Source organism: Narcine bancroftii, chromosome 3 (assembly GCF_036971445.1).
Source record: "Narcine bancroftii isolate sNarBan1 chromosome 3, sNarBan1.hap1, whole genome shotgun sequence".
Taxonomy (NCBI): domain Eukaryota; kingdom Metazoa; phylum Chordata; class Chondrichthyes; order Torpediniformes; family Narcinidae; genus Narcine; species Narcine bancroftii.
This window is the reverse complement of record NC_091471.1, coordinates 217769262-217793795: the sequence shown is the minus strand read 5'-3', so window position 1 is coordinate 217793795 and position 24534 is coordinate 217769262. Positions and strand designations below refer to the sequence as shown.

At 48.3% G+C, this 24534-nt stretch overlaps 1 protein-coding gene across 3 annotated transcripts in view; it reads right to left on the bottom strand.

Annotated features, from left to right (window-relative positions):
- The window catches only part of LOC138758119 (inactive ubiquitin carboxyl-terminal hydrolase 53-like), a 97709-nt gene that overhangs the window by 52453 nt on the left and 20722 nt on the right, over nucleotides 1-24534 (bottom strand). For 2 of the 3 annotated variants that reach the window (XR_011354153.1, XM_069926604.1), the window contains exons 4-9: nucleotides 21821-21934; nucleotides 20673-20755; nucleotides 20329-20434; nucleotides 16276-16422; nucleotides 14082-14231; nucleotides 8959-9121 (exon numbers count right to left, since the gene is read on the bottom strand). Coding sequence is in view for 1 of the 3 variants with exons in the window: in XM_069926604.1 (XP_069782705.1) it covers nucleotides 8959-9121; nucleotides 14082-14231; nucleotides 16276-16422; nucleotides 20329-20434; nucleotides 20673-20755; nucleotides 21821-21934 (763 nt within the window). In the remaining 2 variants the exon portion in view is untranslated. Of the gene's footprint in view, nucleotides 1-8958; nucleotides 9122-14081; nucleotides 14232-16275; nucleotides 16423-20328; nucleotides 20435-20672; nucleotides 20756-21820; nucleotides 21935-24534 lie in introns of those variants that run through there. The other variant, XR_011354154.1, reaches the window with a different exon arrangement.

Below are 24534 nucleotides of genomic sequence, written 5' to 3'. Positions count from 1 at the left end.
CCTCCCCCTCCACGCCCTCCCCCTCCACGCCCTCCCCCTCCACGCCCTCCCCCTCCACGCCCTCCCCCTCCACGCCCTCCCCCTCCACGCCCTCCCCCTCCACGCCCTCCCCCTCCACGCCCTCCCCCTCCACGCCCTCCCCCTCCACGCCCTCCCCCTCCACGCCCTCCCCCTCCACGCCCTCCCCCTCCACGCCCTCCCCCTCCACGCCCTCCCCCTCCACGCCCTCCCCCTCCACGCCCTCCCCCTCCACGCCCTCCCCCTCCACGCCCTCCCCCTCCACGCCCTCCCCCTCCACGCCCTCCCCCTCCACGCCCTCCCCCTCCACGCCCTCCCCCTCCACGCCCTCCCCCTCCACGCCCTCCCCCTCCACGCCCTCCCCCTCCACGCCCTCCCCCTCCACGCCCTCCCCCTCCACGCCCTCCCCCTCCACGCCCTCCCCCTCCACGCCCTCCCCCTCCACGCCCTCCCCCTCCACGCCCTCCCCCTCCACGCCCTCCCCCTCCACGCCCTCCCCCTCCACGCCCTCCCCCTCCACGCCCTCCCCCTCCACGCCCTCCCCCTCCACGCCCTCCCCCTCCACGCCCTCCCCCTCCACGCCCTCCCCCTCCACGCCCCCCCCTCCACGCCCTCCCCCTCCACGCCCTCCCCCTCCACGCCCTCCCCCTCCACGCCCTCCCCCTCCACGCCCTCCCCCTCCACGCCCTCCCCCTCCACGCCCTCCCCCTCCACGCCCTCCCCCTCCACGCCCTCCCCCTCCACGCCCTCCCCCTCCACGCCCTCCCCCTCCACGCCCTCCCCCTCCACGCCCTCCCCCTCCACGCCCTCCCCCTCCACGCCCTCCCCCTCCACGCCCTCCCCCTCCACGCCCTCCCCCTCCACGCCCTCCCCCTCCACGCCCTCCCCCTCCACGCCCTCCCCCTCCACGCCCTCCCCCTCCACGCCCTCCCCCTCCACGCCCTCCCCCTCCACGCCCTCCCCCTCCACGCCCTCCCCCTCCACGCCCTCCCCCTCCACGCCCTCCCCCTCCACGCCCTCCCCCTCCACGCCCTCCCCCTCCACGCCCTCCCCCTCCACGCCCTCCCCCTCCACGCCCTCCCCCTCCACGCCCTCCCCCTCCACGCCCTCCCCCTCCACGCCCTCCCCCTCCACGCCCTCCCCCTCCACGCCCTCCCCCTCCACGCCCTCCCCCTCCACGCCCTCCCCCTCCACGCCCTCCCCCTCCACGCCCTCCCCCTCCACGCCCTCCCCCTCCACGCCCTCCCCCTCCACGCCCTCCCCCTCCACGCCCTCCCCCTCCACGCCCTCCCCCTCCACGCCCTCCCCCTCCACGCCCTCCCCCTCCACGCCCTCCCCCTCCACGCCCTCCCCCTCCACGCCCTCCCCCTCCACGCCCTCCCCCTCCACGCCCTCCCCCTCCACGCCCTCCCCCTCCACGCCCTCCCCCTCCACGCCCTCCCCCTCCACGCCCTCCCCCTCCACGCCCTCCCCCTCCACGCCCTCCCCCTCCACGCCCTCCCCCTCCACGCCCTCCCCCTCCACGCCCTCCCCCTCCACGCCCTCCCCCTCCACGCCCTCCCCCTCCACGCCCTCCCCCTCCACGCCCTCCCCCTCCACGCCCTCCCCCTCCACGCCCTCCCCCTCCACGCCCTCCCCCTCCACGCCCTCCCCCTCCACGCCCTCCCCCTCCACGCCCTCCCCCTCCACGCCCTCCCCCTCCACGCCCTCCCCCTCCACGCCCTCCCCCTCCACGCCCTCCCCCTCCACGCCCTCCCCCTCCACGCCCTCCCCCTCCACGCCCTCCCCCTCCACGCCCTCCCCCTCCACGCCCTCCCCCTCCACGCCCTCCCCCTCCACGCCCTCCCCCTCCACGCCCTCCCCCTCCACGCCCTCCCCCTCCACGCCCTCCCCCTCCACGCCCTCCCCCTCCACGCCCTCCCCCTCCACGCCCTCCCCCTCCACGCCCTCCCCCTCCACGCCCTCCCCCTCCACGCCCTCCCCCTCCACGCCCTCCCCCTCCACGCCCTCCCCCTCCACGCCCTCCCCCTCCACGCCCTCCCCCTCCACGCCCTCCCCCTCCACGCCCTCCCCCTCCACGCCCTCCCCCTCCACGCCCTCCCCCTCCACGCCCTCACCCCTCCACGCCCTCCCCCTCCACGCCCTCCCCCTCCACGCCCTCCCCCTCCACGCCCTCCCCCTCCACGCCCTCCCCCTCCACGCCCTCCCCCTCCACGCCCTCCCCCTCCACGCCCTCCCCCTCCACGCCCTCCCCCTCCACGCCCTCCCCCTCCACGCCCTCCCCCTCCACGCCCTCCCCCTCCACGCCCTCCCCCTCCACGCCCTCCCCCTCCACGCCCTCCCCCTCCACGCCCTCCCCCTCCACGCCCTCCCCCTCCACGCCCTCCCCCTCCACGCCCTCCCCCTCCACGCCCTCCCCCTCCACGCCCTCCCCCTCCACGCCCTCCCCCTCCACGCCCTCCCCCTCCACGCCCTCCCCCTCCACGCCCTCCCCCTCCACGCCCTCCCCCTCCACGCCCTCCCCCTCCACGCCCTCCCCCTCCACGCCCTCCCCCTCCACGCCCTCCCCCTCCACGCCCTCCCCCTCCACGCCCTCCCCCTCCACGCCCTCCCCCTCCACGCCCTCCCCCTCCACGCCCTCCCCCTCCACGCCCTCCCCCTCCACGCCCTCCCCCTCCACGCCCTCCCCCTCCACGCCCTCCCCCTCCACGCCCTCCCCCTCCACGCCCTCCCCCTCCACGCCCTCCCCCTCCACGCCCTCCCCCTCCACGCCCTCCCCCTCCACGCCCTCCCCCTCCACGCCCTCCCCCTCCACGCCCTCCCCCTCCACGCCCTCCCCCTCCACGCCCTCCCCCTCCACGCCCTCCCCCTCCACGCCCTCCCCCTCCACGCCCTCCCCCTCCACGCCCTCCCCCTCCACGCCCTCCCCCTCCACGCCCTCCCCCTCCACGCCCTCCCCCTCCACGCCCTCCCCCTCCACGCCCTCCCCCTCCACGCCCTCCCCCTCCACGCCCTCCCCCTCCACGCCCTCCCCCTCCACGCCCTCCCCCTCCACGCCCTCCCCCTCCACGCCCTCCCCCTCCACGCCCTCCCCCTCCACGCCCTCCCCCTCCACGCCCTCCCCCTCCACGCCCTCCCCCTCCACGCCCTCCCCCTCCACGCCCTCCCCCTCCACGCCCTCCCCCTCCACGCCCTCCCCCTCCACGCCCTCCCCCTCCACGCCCTCCCCCTCCACGCCCTCCCCCTCCACGCCCTCCCCCTCCACGCCCTCCCCCTCCACGCCCTCCCCCTCCACGCCCTCCCCCTCCACGCCCTCCCCCTCCACGCCCTCCCCCTCCACGCCCTCCCCCTCCACGCCCTCCCCCTCCACGCCCTCCCCCTCCACGCCCTCCCCCTCCACGCCCTCCCCCTCCACGCCCTCCCCCTCCACGCCCTCCCCCTCCACGCCCTCCCCCTCCACGCCCTCCCCCTCCACGCCCTCCCCCTCCACGCCCTCCCCCTCCACGCCCTCCCCCTCCACGCCCTCCCCCTCCACGCCCTCCCCCTCCACGCCCTCCCCCTCCACGCCCTCCCCCTCCACGCCCTCCCCCTCCACGCCCTCCCCCTCCACGCCCTCCCCCTCCACGCCCTCCCCCTCCACGCCCTCCCCCTCCACGCCCCTCCCCCTCCACGCCCTCCCCCTCCACGCCCTCCCCCTCCACGCCCTCCCCCTCCACGCCCTCCCCCTCCACGCCCTCCCCCTCCACGCCCTCCCCCTCCACGCCCTCCCCCTCCACGCCCTCCCCCTCCACGCCCTCCCCCTCCACGCCCTCCCCCTCCACGCCCTCCCCCTCCACGCCCTCCCCCTCCACGCCCTCCCCCTCCACGCCCTCCCCCTCCACGCCCTCCCCCTCCACGCCCTCCCCCTCCACGCCCTCCCCCTCCACGCCCTCCCCCTCCACGCCCTCCCCCTCCACGCCCTCCCCCTCCACGCCCTCCCCCTCCACGCCCTCCCCCTCCACGCCCTCCCCCTCCACGCCCTCCCCCTCCACGCCCTCCCCCTCCACGCCCTCCCCCTCCACGCCCTCCCCCTCCACGCCCTCCCCCTCCACGCCCTCCCCCTCCACGCCCTCCCCCTCCACGCCCTCCCCCTCCACGCCCTCCCCCTCCACGCCCTCCCCCTCCACGCCCTCCCCCTCCACGCCCTCCCCCTCCACGCCCTCCCCCTCCACGCCCTCCCCCTCCACGCCCTCCCCCTCCACGCCCTCCCCCTCCACGCCCTCCCCCTCCACGCCCTCCCCCTCCACGCCCTCCCCCTCCACGCCCTCCCCCTCCACGCCCTCCCCCTCCACGCCCTCCCCCTCCACGCCCTCCCCCTCCACGCCCTCCCCCTCCACGCCCTCCCCCTCCACGCCCTCCCCCTCCACGTCCTCCCCCTCCACGTCCTCCCCCTCAAAAGATGCTCACAAACTCAAGCTAGCATGCTGGAACATCAGAACCATGCTAGACAAGACCGACAGCCACCGACCTGAACGTCGGTCTGCCCTCATTGCACATGAACTCCTCAGAATTGACATCGACATAGCCGCTCTCAGTGAAGTCCGCCTGGCAGATGTAGGCAGCCTCCAAGAACGCGGCGCGGGCTACACACTCTACTGGTCTGGCAAGCCTTCGGATGAACGACGCCTATCTGGTGTAGGCTTCATGGTCAAGAGCTTCATTGCCTCCAAACTCGAAAACCTTCCGACAGGCCTCTCGGACCGAATCATGTCCATGCGACTCCCACTTCAAAACAAGCGTCACATCACCCTCATCAGTGTCTATGCTCCAACCCTCCAGGCGGAACCAGCAGAAAAGAACAAGTTCTACACCGACCTGCGCAACCTCATCCAACGTACCCCTACAGCCGACAAGGTTGTCATCCTGGGCGACTTCAACGCTCGTGTCGGCAAAGACTCAGAAACCTGGCCAGGAATCCTGGGCAAGCATGGCGTCGGCAAGTGCAACGACAATGGGCGCCTCCTGTTGGAGCTCTGCGCAGAACAGCGGCTTGTCATTACAAACACCCTTTTTCAGCAGAGGGACAGCCTTAAGACCACCTGGATGCATCCCCGATCCAAACACTGGCACCTCCTGGACTACATCCTGGTGCGAGAAAGTGACAAACAAGATGTGCTCCACACCAGGGTCATGCCTAGCGCGGAATGCCACACTGACCACCGGCTGGTTCGCTGCAAGCTCAACCTTCACTTCAAGCCAAAGCCCAGGAACAATAAAGCCCCCAGAAAGAGGTTCAATGTTGGAAAACTGCAGTCAGACGAAGCGAGAGGAAACTTCCAGGCAAACCTCAAAGCAAAGCTCGACGTTGCAACCCGCCTCACGGACCCGTCCCCTGAAACCCTCTGGGATCAGTTGAAGGCTACCATACTGCAATCCACTGAAGAGGTACTGGGCTTCTCCTCCAGGAAAAACAAGGACTGGTTTGACGAAAACAGCCAGGAAATCCAGGAGCTGCTGGCAAAGAAGCGAGCTGCCCACCAGGCTCACCTTACAAAGCCGTCCTGTCCAGAGAAGAAACAAGCCTTCCGTCGCGCATGCAGCCATCTTCAGCGCAAACTCCGGGAGATCCAAAATGAGTGGTGGACTAGCCTCGCCAAACGAACACAGCTCAGTGCGGACATTGGCGACTTCAGGGGTTTCTACGAGGCTCTAAAGGCTGTGTACGGCCCCTCACCCCAAGTCCAAAGCCCGCTGCGCAGCTCAGACGGCAAAGTCCTCCTCAGCGACAAGATCTCCATCCTCAACCGATGGTCAGAACACTTCCAATCTCTTTTCAGTACCAACCGCTCAGTCCAAGATTCCGCCCTGCTCCAGCTCTCTCAACAGCCCCTAAGGCTAGAGCTGGATGAGGTTCCCACCCTGGATGAGACATATAAGGCAATCGAACAACTGAAAAGTGGCAAAGCAGCAGGTATGGATGGAATCCCCCCAGAAGTCTGGAAGGCTGGCGGCAAAACTCTGCATGCCAAACTGCATGAGTTTTTCAAGCTTTGTTGGGACCAAGGTAAACTGCCTCAGGATCTTCGTGATGCCACCATCATCACCCTGTACAAAAACAAAGGCGAGAAATCAGACTGCTCAAACTACAGGGGAATCACGTTGCTCTCCATTGCAGGCAAAATCTTCGCTAGGATTCTACTAAATAGAATAATACCTAGTGTCGCTGAGAATATTCTCCCAGAATCACAGTGCGGCTTTCGCGCAAACAGAGGAACCACTGACATGGTCTTTGCCCTCAGACAGCTCCAAGAAAAGTGCAGAGAACAAAACAAAGGACTCTACATCACCTTTGTTGACCTCACCAAAGCCTTCGACACCGTGAGCAGGAAAGGGCTTTGGCAAATACTAGAGCGCATCGGATGTCCCCCAAAGTTCCTCAACATGATTATCCAACTGCACGAAAACCAACAAGGTCGGGTCAGATACAGCAATGAGCTCTCTGAACCCTTCTCCATTAACAATGGCGTGAAGCAAGGCTGTGTTCTCGCACCAACCCTCTTTTCAATCTTCTTCAGCATGATGCTGAACCAAGCCATGAAAGACCCCAACAATGAAGACGCTGTTTACATCCGGTACCGCATGGATGGCAGTCTCTTCAATCTGAGGCGCCTGCAAGCTCACACCAAGACACAAGAGAAACTTGTCCGTGAACTACTCTTTGCAGATGATGCCGCTTTAGTTGCCCATTCAGAGCCAGCTCTTCAGCGCTTGACGTCCTGCTTTGCGGAAACTGCCAAAATGTTTGGCCTGGAAGTCAGCCTGAAGAAAACTGAGGTCCTCCATCAGCCAGCTCCCCACCATGACTACCAGCCCCCCCACATCTCCATCGGGCACACAAAACTCAAAACGGTCAACCAGTTTACCTATCTCGGCTGCACCATTTCATCAGATGCAAGGATCAACAATGAGATAGACAACAGACTCGCCAAGGCAAATAGCGCCTTTGGAAGACTACACAAAAGAGTCTGGAAAAACAACCAACTGAAAAACCTCACAAAGATAAGCGTATACAGAGCCGTTGTCATACCCACACTCCTGTTCGGCTCCGAATCATGGGTCCTCTACCGGCACCACCTACGGCTCCTAGAACGCTTCCACCAGCGTTGTCTCCGCTCCATCCTCAACATCCATTGGAGCGCTCACACCCCTAACGTCGAGGTACTCGAGATGGCAGAGGTCGACAGCATCGAGTCCACGCTGCTGAAGATCCAGCTGCGCTGGATGGGTCACGTCTCCAGAATGGAGGACCATCGCCTTCCCAAGATCGTATTATATGGCGAGCTCTCCACTGGCCACCGTGACAGAGGTGCACCAAAGAAAAGGTACAAGGACTGCCTAAAGAAATCTCTTGGTGCCTGCCACATTGACCACCGCCAGTGGGCTGATAACGCCTCAAACCGTGCATCTTGGCGCCTCACAGTTTGGCGGGCAGCAGCCTCCTTTGAAGAAGACCGCAGAGCCCACCTCACTGACAAAAGGCAAAGGAGGAAAAACCCAACACCCAACCCCAACCAACCAATTTTCCCTTGCAACCGCTGCAATCGTGTCTGCCTGTCCCGCATCGGACTGGTCAGCCACAAACGAGCCTGCAGCTGACGTGGACTTTTTACCCCCTCCATAAATCTTCGTCCACGAAGCCAAGCCAAAGAAGAAAAAGAAAAGGTGCCTCATACATTACCTACTGACTATGCCCAAAATGTTCAGATTTCCCTTTTTTGATTGTTGAACTTCCAAATGTTCAGGTAGAACTAAAGTTGACGGAACTTTGAACAAAAATTCAGGCTGCAATAAGCTCAGATTTCATTTTTGTCTGTTTCACTTAATTAAACCAAGAATTAACAAAGGCATTAAAGCACACTAGAAAAGTCAAGTCAAACGATGTATATTCAACCATGTGGAACACAGATTTGAAATTCTCAATATTTTGATCAACAATATAACAAAGCATGAATAGTAACTGGGAGCTTTTGTTTCAGCATTTCTAATTTTTTGAAGTCCAAGTAATATTCTCTAGAAAAATCAGTTCATGCTGAAATATGCAAATTCTCTTTTTCAATCATCTTTGGAAACTTAAAGTACTTGAGGGAATGATGCTAGACAAGTCCAACAGGACAGGCTCTTGAATGTTCAAATAATATTTGTAATATTTTATGTCCAACTAAATCAGTTTAATTGATACTGCAAGAAATTGGAAGCTCTTCCATTCAGTAATCTGAAACTATAGTTTGATTTGAACACTACAACAAAGCTTCCAATCACATCTAATATCTTAACACCCAAAAAAGTAACAATTAGATCCACACACATCTTTTCGTATAGCCATCCTCTGCTCCTGCCCTGGGGGTGGGGGGGGGGGCAGGGTTGGGGGAATACTGGCTGTTGACCTAATTTATGCCTCTCAATCTTGTAGACTTTTATTAAGTCACCTCTCATCCTTCTTCACTCCAGAAGAAAAGTCTTGCCTCAAAAGACATTTTCCAATCCAGGGAATATTCTGGTAAAACTCCTCTGAACCCTCTCCAGAGCTTCCACATCCTTCCTGTCATGAGATGACCAGAATTGACACAATCTTCCAAGTGTAGTCTCAGATTTATAGAGCTGCAACATCACCTCACAATTCCCAAACTCAATTCCCCACAATTCCCTCAATTGCCCAGCATAGGCAAGACAGGACACAGTATAACAACAACAAAAAAAATTACTGGTAGCATTTAAGTAGCATTTTTCAAATTTTGGTGGAGTTTCCTTCACAATTGCAACAGAAATTTAAGGCAATTTGTTCAACAGGGAAAAAAAATTTGGATTTCGTTGTAATGATAAATTCTGATGTCTATATTTACATGTTACAATCAACATCTACCACAAACTTAAGATACCCTTATTTGGAACTGTAAAACTCACCTGAATCCTCGCCATCCATTTTGCCATGAACAGGGTGAAAGACTTGTCCAAGTGCATCCTCTGTACTGACTGGCATACCATAGGGATTAGCATAAAATAGCAGTAAAGGTTGGAAGTGACTTCGAATACATTTGGAGATCACATCTTTCCATTTCGATCCCACCTATCACAAATTTTGTTTAAAGTTCAATACCAAGATTACTGGATGGTTTACAAAATGCACAACAAATAATTAAATGATACAGCACGGCAACAGGCCCTTCTGGCTCACAAGCCTGTCTAAAATACACTCACATGATCAAAATGACTTAACCTCGTACATCTTTGGAATATGGAGGAGACTGGAACACCTACACAGAGGCTGGGAGAATGCACAAACTCCTTACATACAGTGGCGGATTTGAACCCGGGTTGCTGGCACAGTAATAGCGTTGCAACCCAAATGCCATCAAGTGGATTTTACAAGTAAGGAGACTAAATTGTTTTGCTCTAATTTGCTTTCTTTTTGTTAATTTTCTTTTTTCCTGAATTATTTAATTGTATTTTTTCCATCTCATATTCTTGTACTCTGCTTTGAACTGTCAAACACCATAACACAGTAACAAGCATTTTGGCCAAACAAGTCTATGCCACACTATTATTCTGTTTTGTTCAAATGACCTGCAGCCAGACATCCATGTACCTATTCAAATCTTTCTTAAATGCCAAAATTGAGGTCAAAATTCAAACTGGCAGCTCATTCCACAATCTCCCCATTCTCTTTACAGTTCCCCAAAATGTCCCCTTTAAACTTTTCATCTGTAACCCAGGTTCTCTAGTTCTTGTTCACCTAACCTCAGTTGGAAAAGCCTGTTTGCATTTACACTATCGACACTTTTCTATCATAACATTGACAGTAGAACTGGGATTAAACAACTAAACATGAAGTACAAAAGGAATTGGTTCATGAATTTGGGAAATCAAGCTATTTCTTGCGATAATTCTGAGGATACTTAGACTGGTTAATGTACTTCAAGTTTTAGAAAAGTTTTCAAATCAGATTTCAATTTATCAGAAAAGTGCTACTAGTTTCAAGATATTGATAATCCACTGTCAGATCCAATTACGAATAACCCATTCTGTCACATAAATTACTATGACAGAAGAGTATCAGTAAACTCACGATGAGGTTAGAAGAGCTGAATGTTGGTTTCAAAATGACACATTCACTGATCATACTTATGTAACAATGAATTATTTTGATGAAAGTTTACCCAAAATGATAGGTTCTTTTCTCCACAGATCATCTGTGGAGCTTGTTACCGTACTTGATCATCTGAGTATTCCCAGCATTTTTAATTTTTTTAAATCATATTTCAGCCTTAATTTGTTGACAACTTAAAGCAATTAAATATAATTAAGAGTTTAAAAAGCTCATCACAACCAACATGGGCTTTGACAATTAAACTAGCTGGAAGTATCCAACTTCCATTGATATTATTCAAAAGGAAATAACAAGAAATTAGATTTCTAAATTTAAATTTACATACAGCACAGACAGGCCTTTTCAGTCCACAAGCCTGTGCCATTCAGTTACACTCAATTGACCTACAACCCCAGTATGTTTTGGATGTTGGGAGGAAACTGGAGCATCCAGGAAAAACCCATGCAAGACACAGGGAGAACATACAAACTCATTAGACAGTGCAGGATTCTAACCCAAGTCCCGATTGCAAGTGCTGCAAAAGCGTTGTGCTAACTGTGCCACCTGTGGTTAAATAAGCTGCTGAACCCTCAAATTTTATTGGTTCTATTGTTAATTTCTGAACAATAGAACATTACAGCACAGAATCAGGCCCCATTGGCCCTTCTGGTCTGTGCCGAACCATTTTTTTGCCTAGTCCCACTGACCTGCACCCAGTCCATAGCCTTTCATACCGCTCCCACCCATGTACTTGTCCAAATTCTTCTTAAATGTTAAAATTGAGCCTGCATTCACAATTTCCGTGGCAGCTCATTCCATACTCCCACCATTCTCTGTGTGAAGAAATTCCCCTTAAATTTTTTCCCTTTCACCCAACCTAGTGGGAAAAAGCCTACATTTACTCTGTCTATCCCCCTCAATTTTAAATACCTCTATCAAATCTCCCTTCATTCTTCCACACTTCAGGGACTAAAATCCTAATCTGTTTAACCTTTCCTTGTAACTCAGTTTCTGAAGTCTGAGCAACATCCAAGTAAATCTCTGCACTCTTTCAAACTTATTATCCCTCCCATTCTATCATATCTGAAGCAACAGAGACCCACAACATTTAGCTGCCAGTCCTGCCCCTCCTGCAACCAAGTTTAACTAATGGCCACAAGGTCCGAATTCCATATGCCAATCCATGCTCTAAGCTCATCTCCCTTTCTTACAATACTCCTTGAATTGAAATAGATGCACCCGAGAACAATTACACCATGTACAACCAGATGATATTACATGCGATTTTCACAATCTTTTCCCTCCTCCACGCCTCTATCTGCTCAGGTAATCCAGTTCCCATCCCCTTGTCAATAGAGTTTAAACCCCCAGACGCTGCACGAGGAAACCTTCCTGCAAGGGTATTAGTCCCCCTCTAGTTCAGATGCAAATTGTCTCATTGGAACAAGCCCCACCTTCCCTGGAAAAGAGCCCAATGATCTAGCAACCTGAAGCCCTCCTTCCTGCACCATGTATTTAGCCACATGTTAAGCTGATTATACTCCTATTTCTAATCTCACTAGCACATAGCACAGGTAGCAAGTCTGAGATCACAACCCTGGAGGTCCTGTCCTTCAGCCTCGTGCCTAACCTCTGAACTCTCCTTGCAGGACCTTCTCATCCACATCGTTGGTCTCCACATCGACTATGACATCTTGCTGCTTACCCTCCCTCCCAATAATGCCATGAACTCTATCAGAGATATCTCAGATCCTGGCATCAGCGAGGCAACATAGCATGCGGGATTCTCGATCCTTTCCACAGAATCTCTTATCTGTTCCCCCCTCCCCCACCCCCATGAAATCCCCTATCACTACAGCTCACCTCTTCTCTCTTCCTTTCTTAGCCACAGGACCAGACCATGCCAGAGACCTGATGAACATGGCTTGGTCTCCAAAAATAGTATACGTAATTGAGGGGAATAACAACAGGGGTGCCCTGCACTGATTTCTGGTTCCACTTCCCCCTCCTGACCATCACCCATCTACCCTTCTCCTGCCCTCTGGTGTGTGACATTGCCCATGTAACTCTGGACTATCACCCACCTTAGACTCCCAAATGATCTAGAGTTCATCTAACTCCAGTTTCATTGGCATTAATGTCGACTTTTCTGGCTTCTGCTAACCTGCTCTCCTTTCCCGAAGTCCCTGTCCACTTTCCACCCCTTCCCTCTCTATCATCCTCCCCTTGCTTGCTAATGTGTCCTCTCTCCCTTCTCCATCTATTACCTTCTGTCTTTGCAAACACGTCTCCACCCTTAACATTTTATTCAGATGCCTGCCGACATTTTTCCATACCTTGATGAAGGTCTCAAACCTGAAATGTCAATTACGTATTTTTATCTTTGCTAATATAAAGGACACTGCTTGATCTGCTGAGTTTCTGCAGCATTGTGTTTTTACTTTAACCATGGTGTCTGCAGCCTTTCATGTTTTACACCTCAACTTGGCTTGTCAGGCGCTGCAGCTGGACGTACTTCTCTCAGATCAAGTCATCAAGGATGCTGTTGGCTTCCCTGACGACCCACATTCTGCAAGATCATTCCCCTGCCCTCAATGCCATTCTGACTGTCTAAGAACAGAGGAAAAAATATAACCTTCAATGAACAAGGAAATTACATGTAATGTGCCCTGTTGAATGTCCTTCCTTCTTGCTTGTAGAACAAGTTGTTGAGGAAGTTTATAATATGATGAATTCAGTGCCTGGTGGCAGAGCACCATACAATAGCCCTGAATCAGCAAAACAAAATATTCCATTCAGCACCAGACCTCCAGAAGGTAGCCCAATCAAATGAGGCATACAGCTTACTTTGGCAAGATGCAACCTCATGTCACGTTGGATGTTTCAATGCCACTTTTGCAAAAGAAATGGGCTGGGTGCTTTGAATTCTTCAGCTATTCATTTGTAACAATAAAAGACCACAATAAAATCTCTGGTCAAAATATGCAAGAAGGGCATGATCAAACAAATTGCATAACAGCTAGAAGTTGCAAGGTTAGTGCTGCAAAACATGTGGGATCCAGTGGCATTCCATTTTCCTGCAAACCTTTTGAGTAAATCTGTCTTATGTTTCAACAACAAACCTATATAGCACCATAAATGTAACTAAAAATCCTGAGACACTGCACAGAAATTTAGTCAAACAAATGTCAATACCAACCAATGCTGAGCTAACACTTGATCAAAAAGCATTTTAAAAAAATACACACGATAACAGGATTGATGACAAAGCTACAACTGGGGCACAGATACCCTGCACAAGTAGAGGTAAATAGGAATAGCTTTGAATTAGGATAAGACCAGCAGGGTGCTGAGGGAAAAGTAAGTCAAGCTGGCCAGGAGTATTCTGAAACAATCAAGTGGTAAAAATATTACCTAAATTACTTAATTATTTTAAACCCCTAAATGCTTTAGGGGCCGACTTGATTTATAAGAAACGCACAGACTGCAGATGCTGGAATCTGCTGAAGAAAATTAGCAGGTCGAGCAGAATTAGTGGAAGAAAATAATGGTGAAAGTTTCAGGTCTGACCCCTTCATCAAGAGTCATTTATCAATCTTGAAGGGTGGTGATCCCAAACCTTTTCTCCTACTGATAGTGCTCAACTCACTGAGTTCCTCCAGCAGATTTATTTTTGATATGTAATAGTCGATTTAAGACTCCTGCTCAAAAACTTTCCGATGTTAAACAATGGTAGTCCTTCATATTTATCTTATTCTTGTAGGTCAAGACCAAATATTCTGTTAACCAGGTAAGCTTTTCTATGATGAGAAACAAAAACCGCAGATGCTGAAATCTTGAGCAAAGAATGAGCTGCTAGAGGACCTCAGCAGGTCGGGAAGCATCCATGAGTAGCGTTTTGAGTCAGGACACTTTATTGCGACTGAGATTTAAAGCTCACCTCTTTGACATGAGCATCATCAAAGAAAACCCACTTCGAGCTTTTGGTATGAAAGGCAAATGTGCAGTAGTGTCTGTTGGAATAGCATACCATTCCAACAAGGACCAATTCACTTCTTTTAGCCCCTTCATCAGTGGCTCTGAAAAAAAGCTTCAAGAGAATGAAACATTATTAATGAATCTGTCATTCATATTTTTCAAAATTCTAACTCCATTCAAGATGAAAAATAATCATGTTTGTAATAAAGACAGAACTTCTTTTGCTTTATGCCCAAGTTACAAATTCTGAGGGCAAATTGCATTTCGAAGAGCTTTCTTACGCAAAGAACATGTAGATTAATGCTTAAGTGTTTTTTTCCAATAATTCAGCATCTTCCAATGACAATCCTTATACATACTAGCCCATGGAAAAAAAACGACTGAGCCAAGACCCTTGCTTTAATTGAAATTGTGGGAGAACTTGAGTTTAGCATCTAAATATTTATGGCATTAAACCTTTTTCCAATTTTAATTTCTCTAGTTATGAGAAAATAGACACAATAATGAACAAGGTTTACCAAAGAATCTTTGCAGACAAGTAATCTCCACCTCATGGTTGGGGGTAACAGAAAATGTGTCCTTACAGAATACACAAATCACTATATTAAAAAATAAATCAGATACAGGATAAAAATGTGCTCTCGGAGAATTTATGTGCTTCTATTTTTCAACATGCCTCACTTAGCACTTGCACAGATATTGTTTTGTATTATGGAAAAGTCATAAAACAGGTGATTTTCTGGAAACACAATCCCATACGCCCACCACCCTGATAACACAATGGCTGGCTGTCCTTAGAGCTACAACTACACAAGTTAATTGTGAAAAGGAAAAAAGTGGTCGACCACGTGCTGAAGACTGGGTCTTGGGAAGCAGCAATGAAGGGCAGTCCTGAAGTGGGGATTGGTAATGGAGCATGAAATAGTTTGATATATAGAACTGGACAGCTAAAGTGCAGGTGATTCTATGATATATCAAATATTTACTTGAAAAAATAGCCCATCCGTCTTTTTCACAAAAATAATCAAACATCAGAAAATGCCACAAAATCAGAAGCTGAGTGTCAAAGCCGACTCAGCTCAAGATTCACAATAGCTTCATCACACTTAAATATTTTTAAGAAATTACAAGGATATTCAAACTCTCAATTTATACAATTTGAATTAATGTACACATTAACATTACCACAGACAAAGTCTCCAGACACTGGGATTGTGGTGCAATATACAAAAGTGCTAGAGAAACTCAGCATCTCTCAGAAGTAAAGGGTAACCAGCTTTATAGGTCTGAGCTCTTTTCAGGTATGAACAAAAATCCAGACAAGACTGGGGCTTCAAACAAGCCATCGAAGTGAAGCAACACTTCACATGTGAATCTTCAAGGGTCATCAACTCCATCCTGTGCTCCCAACGTGCTCTCCAATCATTGTGTTGAGCACCTTTGCTCAGTCACCTGCAATAGCAATGACCTCCAAATGGCAAACCATTTTAACTCCACCAACATACCCACACCGACATCTCTATCCATAGTCTCATGCACTGCCAAACCAAGATTACACACAAATTGGTGAAGCACCACCTTACATTTCATCTGGTCACTCTCCAACTAGATGGTATTAACATCGACCCCCCCCCCCCACAATTTCCATTAAACACCTATCCAGAGTTTCTCTTTTCTATCCCTCTGTCTTCTTTCCTCCAGCTCCCCACCCACTTCTCTTCCCTCTCCATTCACTTCCCCTCCCCATCACTTCTCAGCTGTTTTTCTCTACTACCCTCCCACCTGTATCCACCCACAACCTCATCAATTAGCCTGTGCTCCTCCTCCTCACCTTTTTATTAAGGCATCTGCCTGCTTTTTGCTCATGACAAAGGGCTCAGGCCCAGACATTTGTTATCCTTTACTACTTTTAGAGGCTGGATGACCTGCTGAGCTTCTCTAGTACTTTTATGCATCACTCAACATTACCCCAGACCTATTCCACATCTCATCCTAGTCATCGGTAATAGAAGTAAAAGCAACTTTTATTTACACGATTACCCAAAGATCAAAGCATCAGGATTCTACTGTGCAGATAAACATTGAACAAATGTCTTTTTTTTGGCTGAAACTATTCTAGCTTAAAAACTATTGAGAATTAGTTTCTTCCAACTCACTCCAGGGAGATAGAGCTGCAGTGCCAAATATCGAATCACATCCAGTGTGAGATCGGAATTCTCAGAGTCCCAGACCAAACCAATGGTGACTATCTCTGGGCAATTCATTAGCACACGTCTAATCTTTATCTTCTGTCCACAATTACTCTAAAAGGACAAATAAGAAAAACTTAAAACAAATCCACACAATGCACGTCAACAAACTCAAAAATAATTCCACCAAGATTGCATGCTTCAGACCACAAAACAAATGGCTGAAGTATGTTACATTTTTTTTTTAAAAAAAAAAGGACAAATAAAGGAGAAAGAACAGCTCTTGGTTTGAAGTTTACCAGAAGTAACTCACTTTGATAAAAATGAACATGAAGCATTGAAAACAGAGCAAACATAATAATGCAACAGACAATAATACACTAGATTTCTCGAATATTTACTGCTTCATTACCTATAAACTGACTGTACTACACAAGCACCACTTTTCTAACACATCTTGTACTTGAATCTTGCGTATAAAATTATAAAAGTACAATGCAGTGGGAGGTGAAGAGTATAATATGCTCTTCAGATTTTTTTTTTAATTAGAATTTCACTTTCACACAATTTTAGTTAATAAATTTTAAACTTGAAGTCAGTCATACAGCATGGAAACAGGCTCTTCAGCCCAACTTGCCTATGCTGACCCAAAAGTCCCACCCACACTTAGTTATACCTGCCTGCATTTGACCCATATTCCTCCAAAACAAACCCATTTGCCCAATTTTTTTCTTAAATGTACCTGCTTAAAACCACCTCCTCTGGCAGTCCATTTCATACGCTGACCACCCTCTGTCCTCCCTCACCTCCAACCAATGCTCTCTATTTACTGATTCCCCTTCTCTGGGAAAAAGCTTCTCTGCATTAACCTGATCCATTTCTCTCGATTTTGTATACCTATAGGAGATCAACCCTGTTCTTCCTGCGCTTCAAGCAATGAAGCCCTCACCCTCTCATCCTTTCCCTTTTGTTCAGGACCCATCCAAATCCTGGCAATATCCTGGTTTTTTAAAAAAAAAAGTCAGCGCTGATGTGGACCCATGGAGAGCAGGAAGAGGAGATGGACCACCCAGTACAACTATGGTGACTACGTACATGCTTTAAATAATTGGTGAAATGAGCTGATAATGGTTTATTTTAACATCCTGCAACCGTGGGATCTGGACCCAAGATGGCTGCACCCATATTCGGTAACAGACTCGAGGGGTTGCAGACACTGGGGGCAGCAAAGGACTGGTGAAGGGCACCAGAAAACAGAGGTGAAACCACAGAAGCCGAGTAACTCTGGGGGACTTTTGCTTCTTAATCTGACTGCAAAGGTGCCTGGCAATTTCTGCTGATGGCGAATCTCCCTAAAGCAGACTAAAGGTAATGTTGTGCAATATTACATGACAATGAAGCAATCTTGAACCTCCGTTATACCCTCTCCATCTTTACATCTTCCTTGCAGCATGGTGACCAAAACGGAACAATAATCCAAATGGGGCCTCATCAATACCTTACATAATTGCAACATGGCTTCTCTACTCAATAAACTGACCGACGAAGGTCAATGTGCTGATAGTCTTTTTGCCCACCCCATCAACCTGTGACACCATTTTCAAGGTACTTTGTACATGTACTCCTGCATCCCTGTGCTCTACGACACTCCCTAGATCCCTAGCCTTGTTAGGCCACCAAAAAAATGCATCACCTAACATTTCTCTGTCTTAAAATCTATCATTTATTCCCTTGACCATCTGATCAAGATCCTGCTGCAATTTTTGGCAACCATCTTTACCATCTACAACACTTCAGTGTCATCCACATATTTGCTAAACATACAATGTAAATTTTCATCTATCACTGATAGAGATGACAAACAGCAATATGCCCAGCACCAAACCCTGTGACACACCACTAGTCATAGGACTTCAATTTTCTACCATCACACTCTGCTTTCTATCATACATCAAATTAAATGCTGTAATATCTCGTAAACCAATAGAATCAAATATGCTTCGTGACTCTGGCAACAAGTTAGTCAAGATAAAACAGCAAAATAGTTGTGAGTTCTGCGTTTGAGGCAGGCAGGATGAAAACTGGCAGTATATTTCCAACATGCAGCACTAGAATGCCTATCTAATCAGTAACCATCTTGGAAAGTACCGACAGATATTGCCCTGGTGTAAAGCAAACACGAAACAAAATTTTCCATCCAGGACAAAAGTCATACCAAGAAGTTCAGCGATTTCACAAGGATCCTGCCGACAAAGATTTGAAGCACTTAAAAATCATGAAATTCGGGGGGCGTGGCAAGATGGCGTAGGGAGCGGACGTGCATTCCCGGTCTCCCCCAGGCAGTTATATAAATACCCGTTTTAAGAATATTTCTTTTCTGTTAAAAGTCTTTGTTTTGTTTATCAATTGTTTTTAGTTTAAAATGGCAACAAAGATTAAGGAAAATAGAGTTCAAATACAGAACAAAACTACACTCTCCGACTTTGGAAGAAACTCGGCCTATTTGCCCAGACAGAACCACGGAGTCAAGGCTGGAATTTTCTTAAGAACGGAGCTCATTAATTGGACTGTCGGATAAGCTGGTCTTGGACACCCCTCTGAAAGATGGTGATGAATATTGATTTGAAATGTTTTATGAAGATAAATTGCAGTAATTGGCATTGGTTGCCCATGAGTTTTAAAAATCCAGATAATATTAAAGTTTATTAGTGATTTTTTTTGGATGGAATATCGGAAGGATGAATTTATTATCTATAAATACAGAACAAAATTACATTCTTTGACCTCTGAAGAAATTTGACCTATTTGCCCAGACAGAGCCGGAGTTGGTGCTAGAATTTTCTCAAGAACAGAACTTATTAAAGTTGATTTCGGACTCCTTTTTGAAAGATGGCGACGAATGTTGATTTGAAATATTTGGAATATTTTCTGAAGATAAACATATATATGGAACTTCTTGACCTGCAATAAGGTTTATCAGTGAATTTTTTTTGGATGGAATATTGGAAGAGTGAATTTATTATCTGTGAGTATGCATACATTGCAAACAGATTTTAATAGTTTTGAAAAGGTTTTTTTTAAACTAAACAAGATCAGTTTAATATTGAGAAAATTGGAAAAAACGGAAACTTTATTATTAAATTTGGAAATTCAGTAGAAAGAAACTATGAACAAGATTGATGATTTATAAAATTAAAGTCGAAGGAGCAATGTCCAAGAAGAGTTAAAAATTTTGAATAAGTTTTTCTTGAAAATAAACAATAATTTCAACTTAACATTGAGAAGATTGACAAAGTGGAAAATTTGGTATTAAATTGGGAAACACAGAAGAAAGAACTTATGAATAACATTGATGCTTTAGAAGATCAAGACCGAAGGAATTATGTTCAAGAAAATTTTAAAAGATTTGAAAAAAACTTTTTTTGAAAGTAAGCTACAAATTCAACTTGAGACTGAGAAGAATGGAAGATTCGGTGTTGAACTGGGATGTTGAGAGGTGTTTTAATTCAGTGGATGAAATTCGGGAAGCTTGGGAAAAAAAATAAAAAAAAAACTTTTATTGATTGTAAACAATGTTTAACTCAGTGTTGGGAGGGTGGAAAGGGTGCAAAATTTAATATCAAGTTTGGATTTTCAAAAAAAAAGAGTTTATCAATAAGATTGGTTAAATTGATGGACCGGGGTTTTATGGATATAAGAAATGATGATTTTTCGGTTTATACGTGTATTTTGTCTGCCTGGGGGGAGGGGAGGGAGTGGTACTTCTGCTCCCGAAAGTCATAGGCCACTTGTGGTTTATACCACACCATTTGGGTTTTTGGGAATTAACCACCACAAGGTGGTTTCCTAAGGGGTTAGGGGAGGTGGGGGGGGGGGTGAAAATTTGAAAATTATTTAGTATCTATTATGTAATATTATACTAAGTCAATTTGAAATGAATGTATGGAGATACTATAAATAAATTTCGGAAAAAAATCATGAAATTCAGCGAAAACTTAATTAAATCCACGCAGTTCTTACCGGACAGTTCCTAAAGTCGCCAATGGTACTTGCTGCTTGAAGTAGCTCCGCAAACAATTCTGGACGAGGGCGCTTATTTCGCTCCATCATCCTATCTACCTGGTTACTAAATTTAAATTACAGTCATCAGTTCAGTTTTCATTTGTACAAGGACTTTTTATAACCATTTACGGAGCGGAAACAGGCCATGGCAGCCTTTCGAGTCCGCACCGGTTCACTAGGACAAGTCCATTTGCTCAAACCTCCCGCTCACTGCCACTAACCCTCCAACCCCCTCACCTCCATGTACACAGCCAACCTTCTCTTAAATGACAGAATCTTGAAATTTACGAACTGTCACTCACCAGAGTGCTTTTATTGACACATAATGTACTAGCTCAGTGAAAGGTAATGGATCCGATGTAGCTCCACAGCTGTGGCACACACTCTAAAATGAGAAAGGCTTGGGTTTACTGTGAAGATTTGCAAAAATGACAATTATTTTTAACTTTTAAAAAAAATTAGACATACAGCACAGTGACAGGCCATTTCAGCCGCAAGTTTGTGCGGCCCAATTTTCAGCCAATTGACCTGCAACCCTGGTACGTTTTTGAACAGAGGGAGGAAACCAGAGCCATCAGGAAAAACCAATCCAGACACGGGGAGAACGTACAAACTCCTTACAGACTGTGTTGGTGAAGGGATAAGCATGGAGAGGGGAAATTATTTACCAAAATAAGAATATTACAATTATAAAGCATTGGTTATTATTCCAATAAAATTATCATAATTTAGATCATTGAATATCATCGCACAGGAAGTGGCCCTGATAGCCAGAGTCCATGCTGATCATGATAGAGATCAGAATAATTAGATTGGCATGCTTCTCTCTCTATACCTCAAACACACCTACCTCCTTGCTGGGCAGTGTTGAGCAGGCACCTACTACTCTGTATAGAAGAAATTGACCTTGCATGTTTCTATTAAACTTTCTTCCTTTTACTTTAAAAAATTCTAGATCTGACTAACAAGACAAAAGTTTTGTCATATATACAAACTGAACCACCGCCAGTGGGCTGATATCGCCTCAAACCGTGCATCTTGGTGCCTCACAGTTCGGCGGGCAGCAACCTCCTTTGAAGAAGACCGCAGAGCCCACCTCACTGACAAAAGACAAAAGAGGAAAAACCCAACACCCAACCCCAACCAACCAATTTTCCCTGCAACCGCTGCAACCGTGTCTGCCTGTCCCGCATCGGACTTGTCAGCCACAAACAAGCCTGCAGCTGACGTGGACATTTACCCCTCCATAAATCTTCGTCCGTGAAGCCAAGCCAAAGAAAGAAGAACATTGATACATTTCTGAAAATGCAATGCCTGATGGGATTCAAAATCTGTTAAGTGGATTGCAGCGGAATCAAAACTAAAAAATACACAATACCTTAAAAAGGCTGCAGGATTCTGCATGTAGTTAGATGCCATTATTTTGCATTATTACAGTTTCAGAACTCACCTGTTCATAGAGAGTCATGGCAAACTTCTGGTGTGTAATGCAACATTTAGCAGTACAAGTATCCATTTCAGTGTCCGAGACTATGTGCAAGTGAATCCTTTCCAAAATATTCTCCTGGAAAGCAAAAAACCTTTGGATGCTCCCATCAGAATTTATTGGTGCAATTAGAGATAGATAGAGCAAATTTAATGTCCTGATAACTCACAGCAAACTAAAATCTACTCAAGTACTTAATAATGAAAAGTTACAACTTCTAGCAACATTGACATGTAATGTGAACAGCAATAGAATGAATAAAAACAAAGTCAAATTCATACATTTCATCCAAATATTTAAAGTTCAAATTTAGAGTGCCATTTTTGTACAACTGACACAAGCTAGTGTTTTTCTTTTAATTAGAAATAAGTAGGTGAAATAGAAAATAACATTGTCTTATGACATTGAATCTTGAAACAAACTTCATACATTTACTGAAGCATTAGAAAAACCCATCAGGAATTGATCAAAGATTAGTGCAGGGGTGGCATAGTTGGCGTAGCATTAGCGCAACACTTTTACAGCGCCAGCTATCAGGTCCGGGGGTTCAAATCCCACGCTCTCTATAAGGAATTTGTATGTTCTCCCAGTTTCTGCATGGGTTTTTCCCCTGGGGGCCCTGGTTTCCTCTCACTATTCAAAACGTATTGGGGGGGGGGGTGGGGGGGTGTAGGTTAATTGGGTTTATATTGGGTGGCATGGACTTATGGGTCAAAATGGCCTTGTTACTGTGCTGATTAGCTAAATTTAACATTTATAAATTTATATTTGTAATTATGCAATGGCTTTTAATCTCAAATTCTACACAATTATATTGATTAATGTAGTCAGATTATGGCAAAATGAAGATCTATTTCCTTCTTGTTATAGAACAGCAGTTTTTCTAAATGCATGCAAGAACACGAGGCCCCCAAATTCTTCAAATTCTTGCTCTATTTCTTCCCATTAAAAAAATTTATTCAGGTCAACAGAATTTAGTAAACTACCTTATGGAATAAATGTATGCTTCAGCTCATTTCCAACGGATTGCTTTAAGAAAAAAACTAAATCAAGACCAAAACCAATGGCATTGCAAAATTAAATTGGGAATAATCACAAGTAAAGCCAAAGGTGAGCCAAATGGAATCAAAAATTTCAAATTCGAAGTTCAAATAGTTTTGCTATCTTGCAGAAGATCCACTTTAGGCCAGTTAGTTACAAGAGTTTTAAAGAGTTACATTTAAAGTTGGAGCCATCTTCATATTTTAGAAGGTAAGAATATGGGTGAGAAACAGAAAAGGCTGAAATTCATATTAGAGAAAACAACCAATACACAATTTGCCACACGTTTTCAATTGTGAATGTGAGGGAAGGTAAACAACCTGGAAGAACTGGGACACAGGAGACTTCGATGAACAAGAGAAAAGGAGACCACCAGCACCAACTCTATGGAATTTGCACTCTGTGCAACCACGTGGGCTATCTGAAGGTGGCCAGACTTCCTCCAACATTCCATAAGCATATTAGTAGGTTCATTGCCCATTGTAAACTGCAACCAACATGCAAGATGAACAAGCTAAATTTGGCAGAGGGAAGAAATGATGGGAGTTTGGACAGGGTAACAGTGAAAATGGGTGCTTGGTGCTCACTCTGAAGGATTTGTTGATATGCTGCTTCTATGATAATGGAACTTGCTGCATAAACCCATGAAGTCCTACCCCAACCAAAACAACTATCCATACACCTTTTCAACTTGTGAAAAGAAGTTGACCTTCCCCCTTGCAACAATGGGTTCCAAATCTGAAATCTTAATGGCTTCCCTTTGCACTGATGCTTTATGTTTCAGAATCTGAAATTTTAATATAGGAGATAAAATGGTCAACCAGGAATGATCAAGATTATCACTGCCAAACAGTCCAAGTGAAATAACCCTTCATCTGTGGATCTGTAGAGGACTTTTGCTGCATCCAATGCTCCTGTTGCAGTCTCCTCTATAAAAGGGAGACTGAGTACATATTGGGGGCTAAATAAAATTGTTTCGTTGAGTACCTTCGCTCTATCCAAGGAACTCCCAGTGGCTGACCACTTCAATTCTACACCTCACAGCCAAACTAATATCTATCCATGACCTCTTGCTCTGCCCAATTGAGGCCACAAAGATGGAAAGACTGCACCTTGCATTCAGCCTTGGCAGCCTTTAATTGTATGGCATTAATAATGCTTTCTCTAATTTCCATCCCTTAGTCACTCTTTTTCATCCCTCCATCTCCCAAGCCCCTTCCCTTTCCTATCAGAGAGCCATCTTTCTTAGCCTCTGCCCTCTTCATCACTTCCCAATTCCACCCCCTTCTTTCTCCACCAGCCCCCCAACCCCACTACCTGTATCTATCACCAGCTAGCCTATGCTCCTCCCCCTTCTTGTTTAATTATAATTGTATTATAAAGTACTAATGAAGAAACACTGAAGAAGGTTCAGATACAAAACAGGTAATTTCATTTCTAGAAAACTGGAAATCATTCAACAAGAGATCAAAGGGATGAGAATATGTTCTTGCTTGTTCAAGAACTAAAGAATTCTAAAATGTTGTACTGAAAAATTTGTGTGCAAAATTGAAATTGCACAGATACTACTTGAAGTTGAGGAATTTACAGCAAAGGGTAAGTGGATTCCAGAACTTGCCAAAAAATCACCCCCAAAA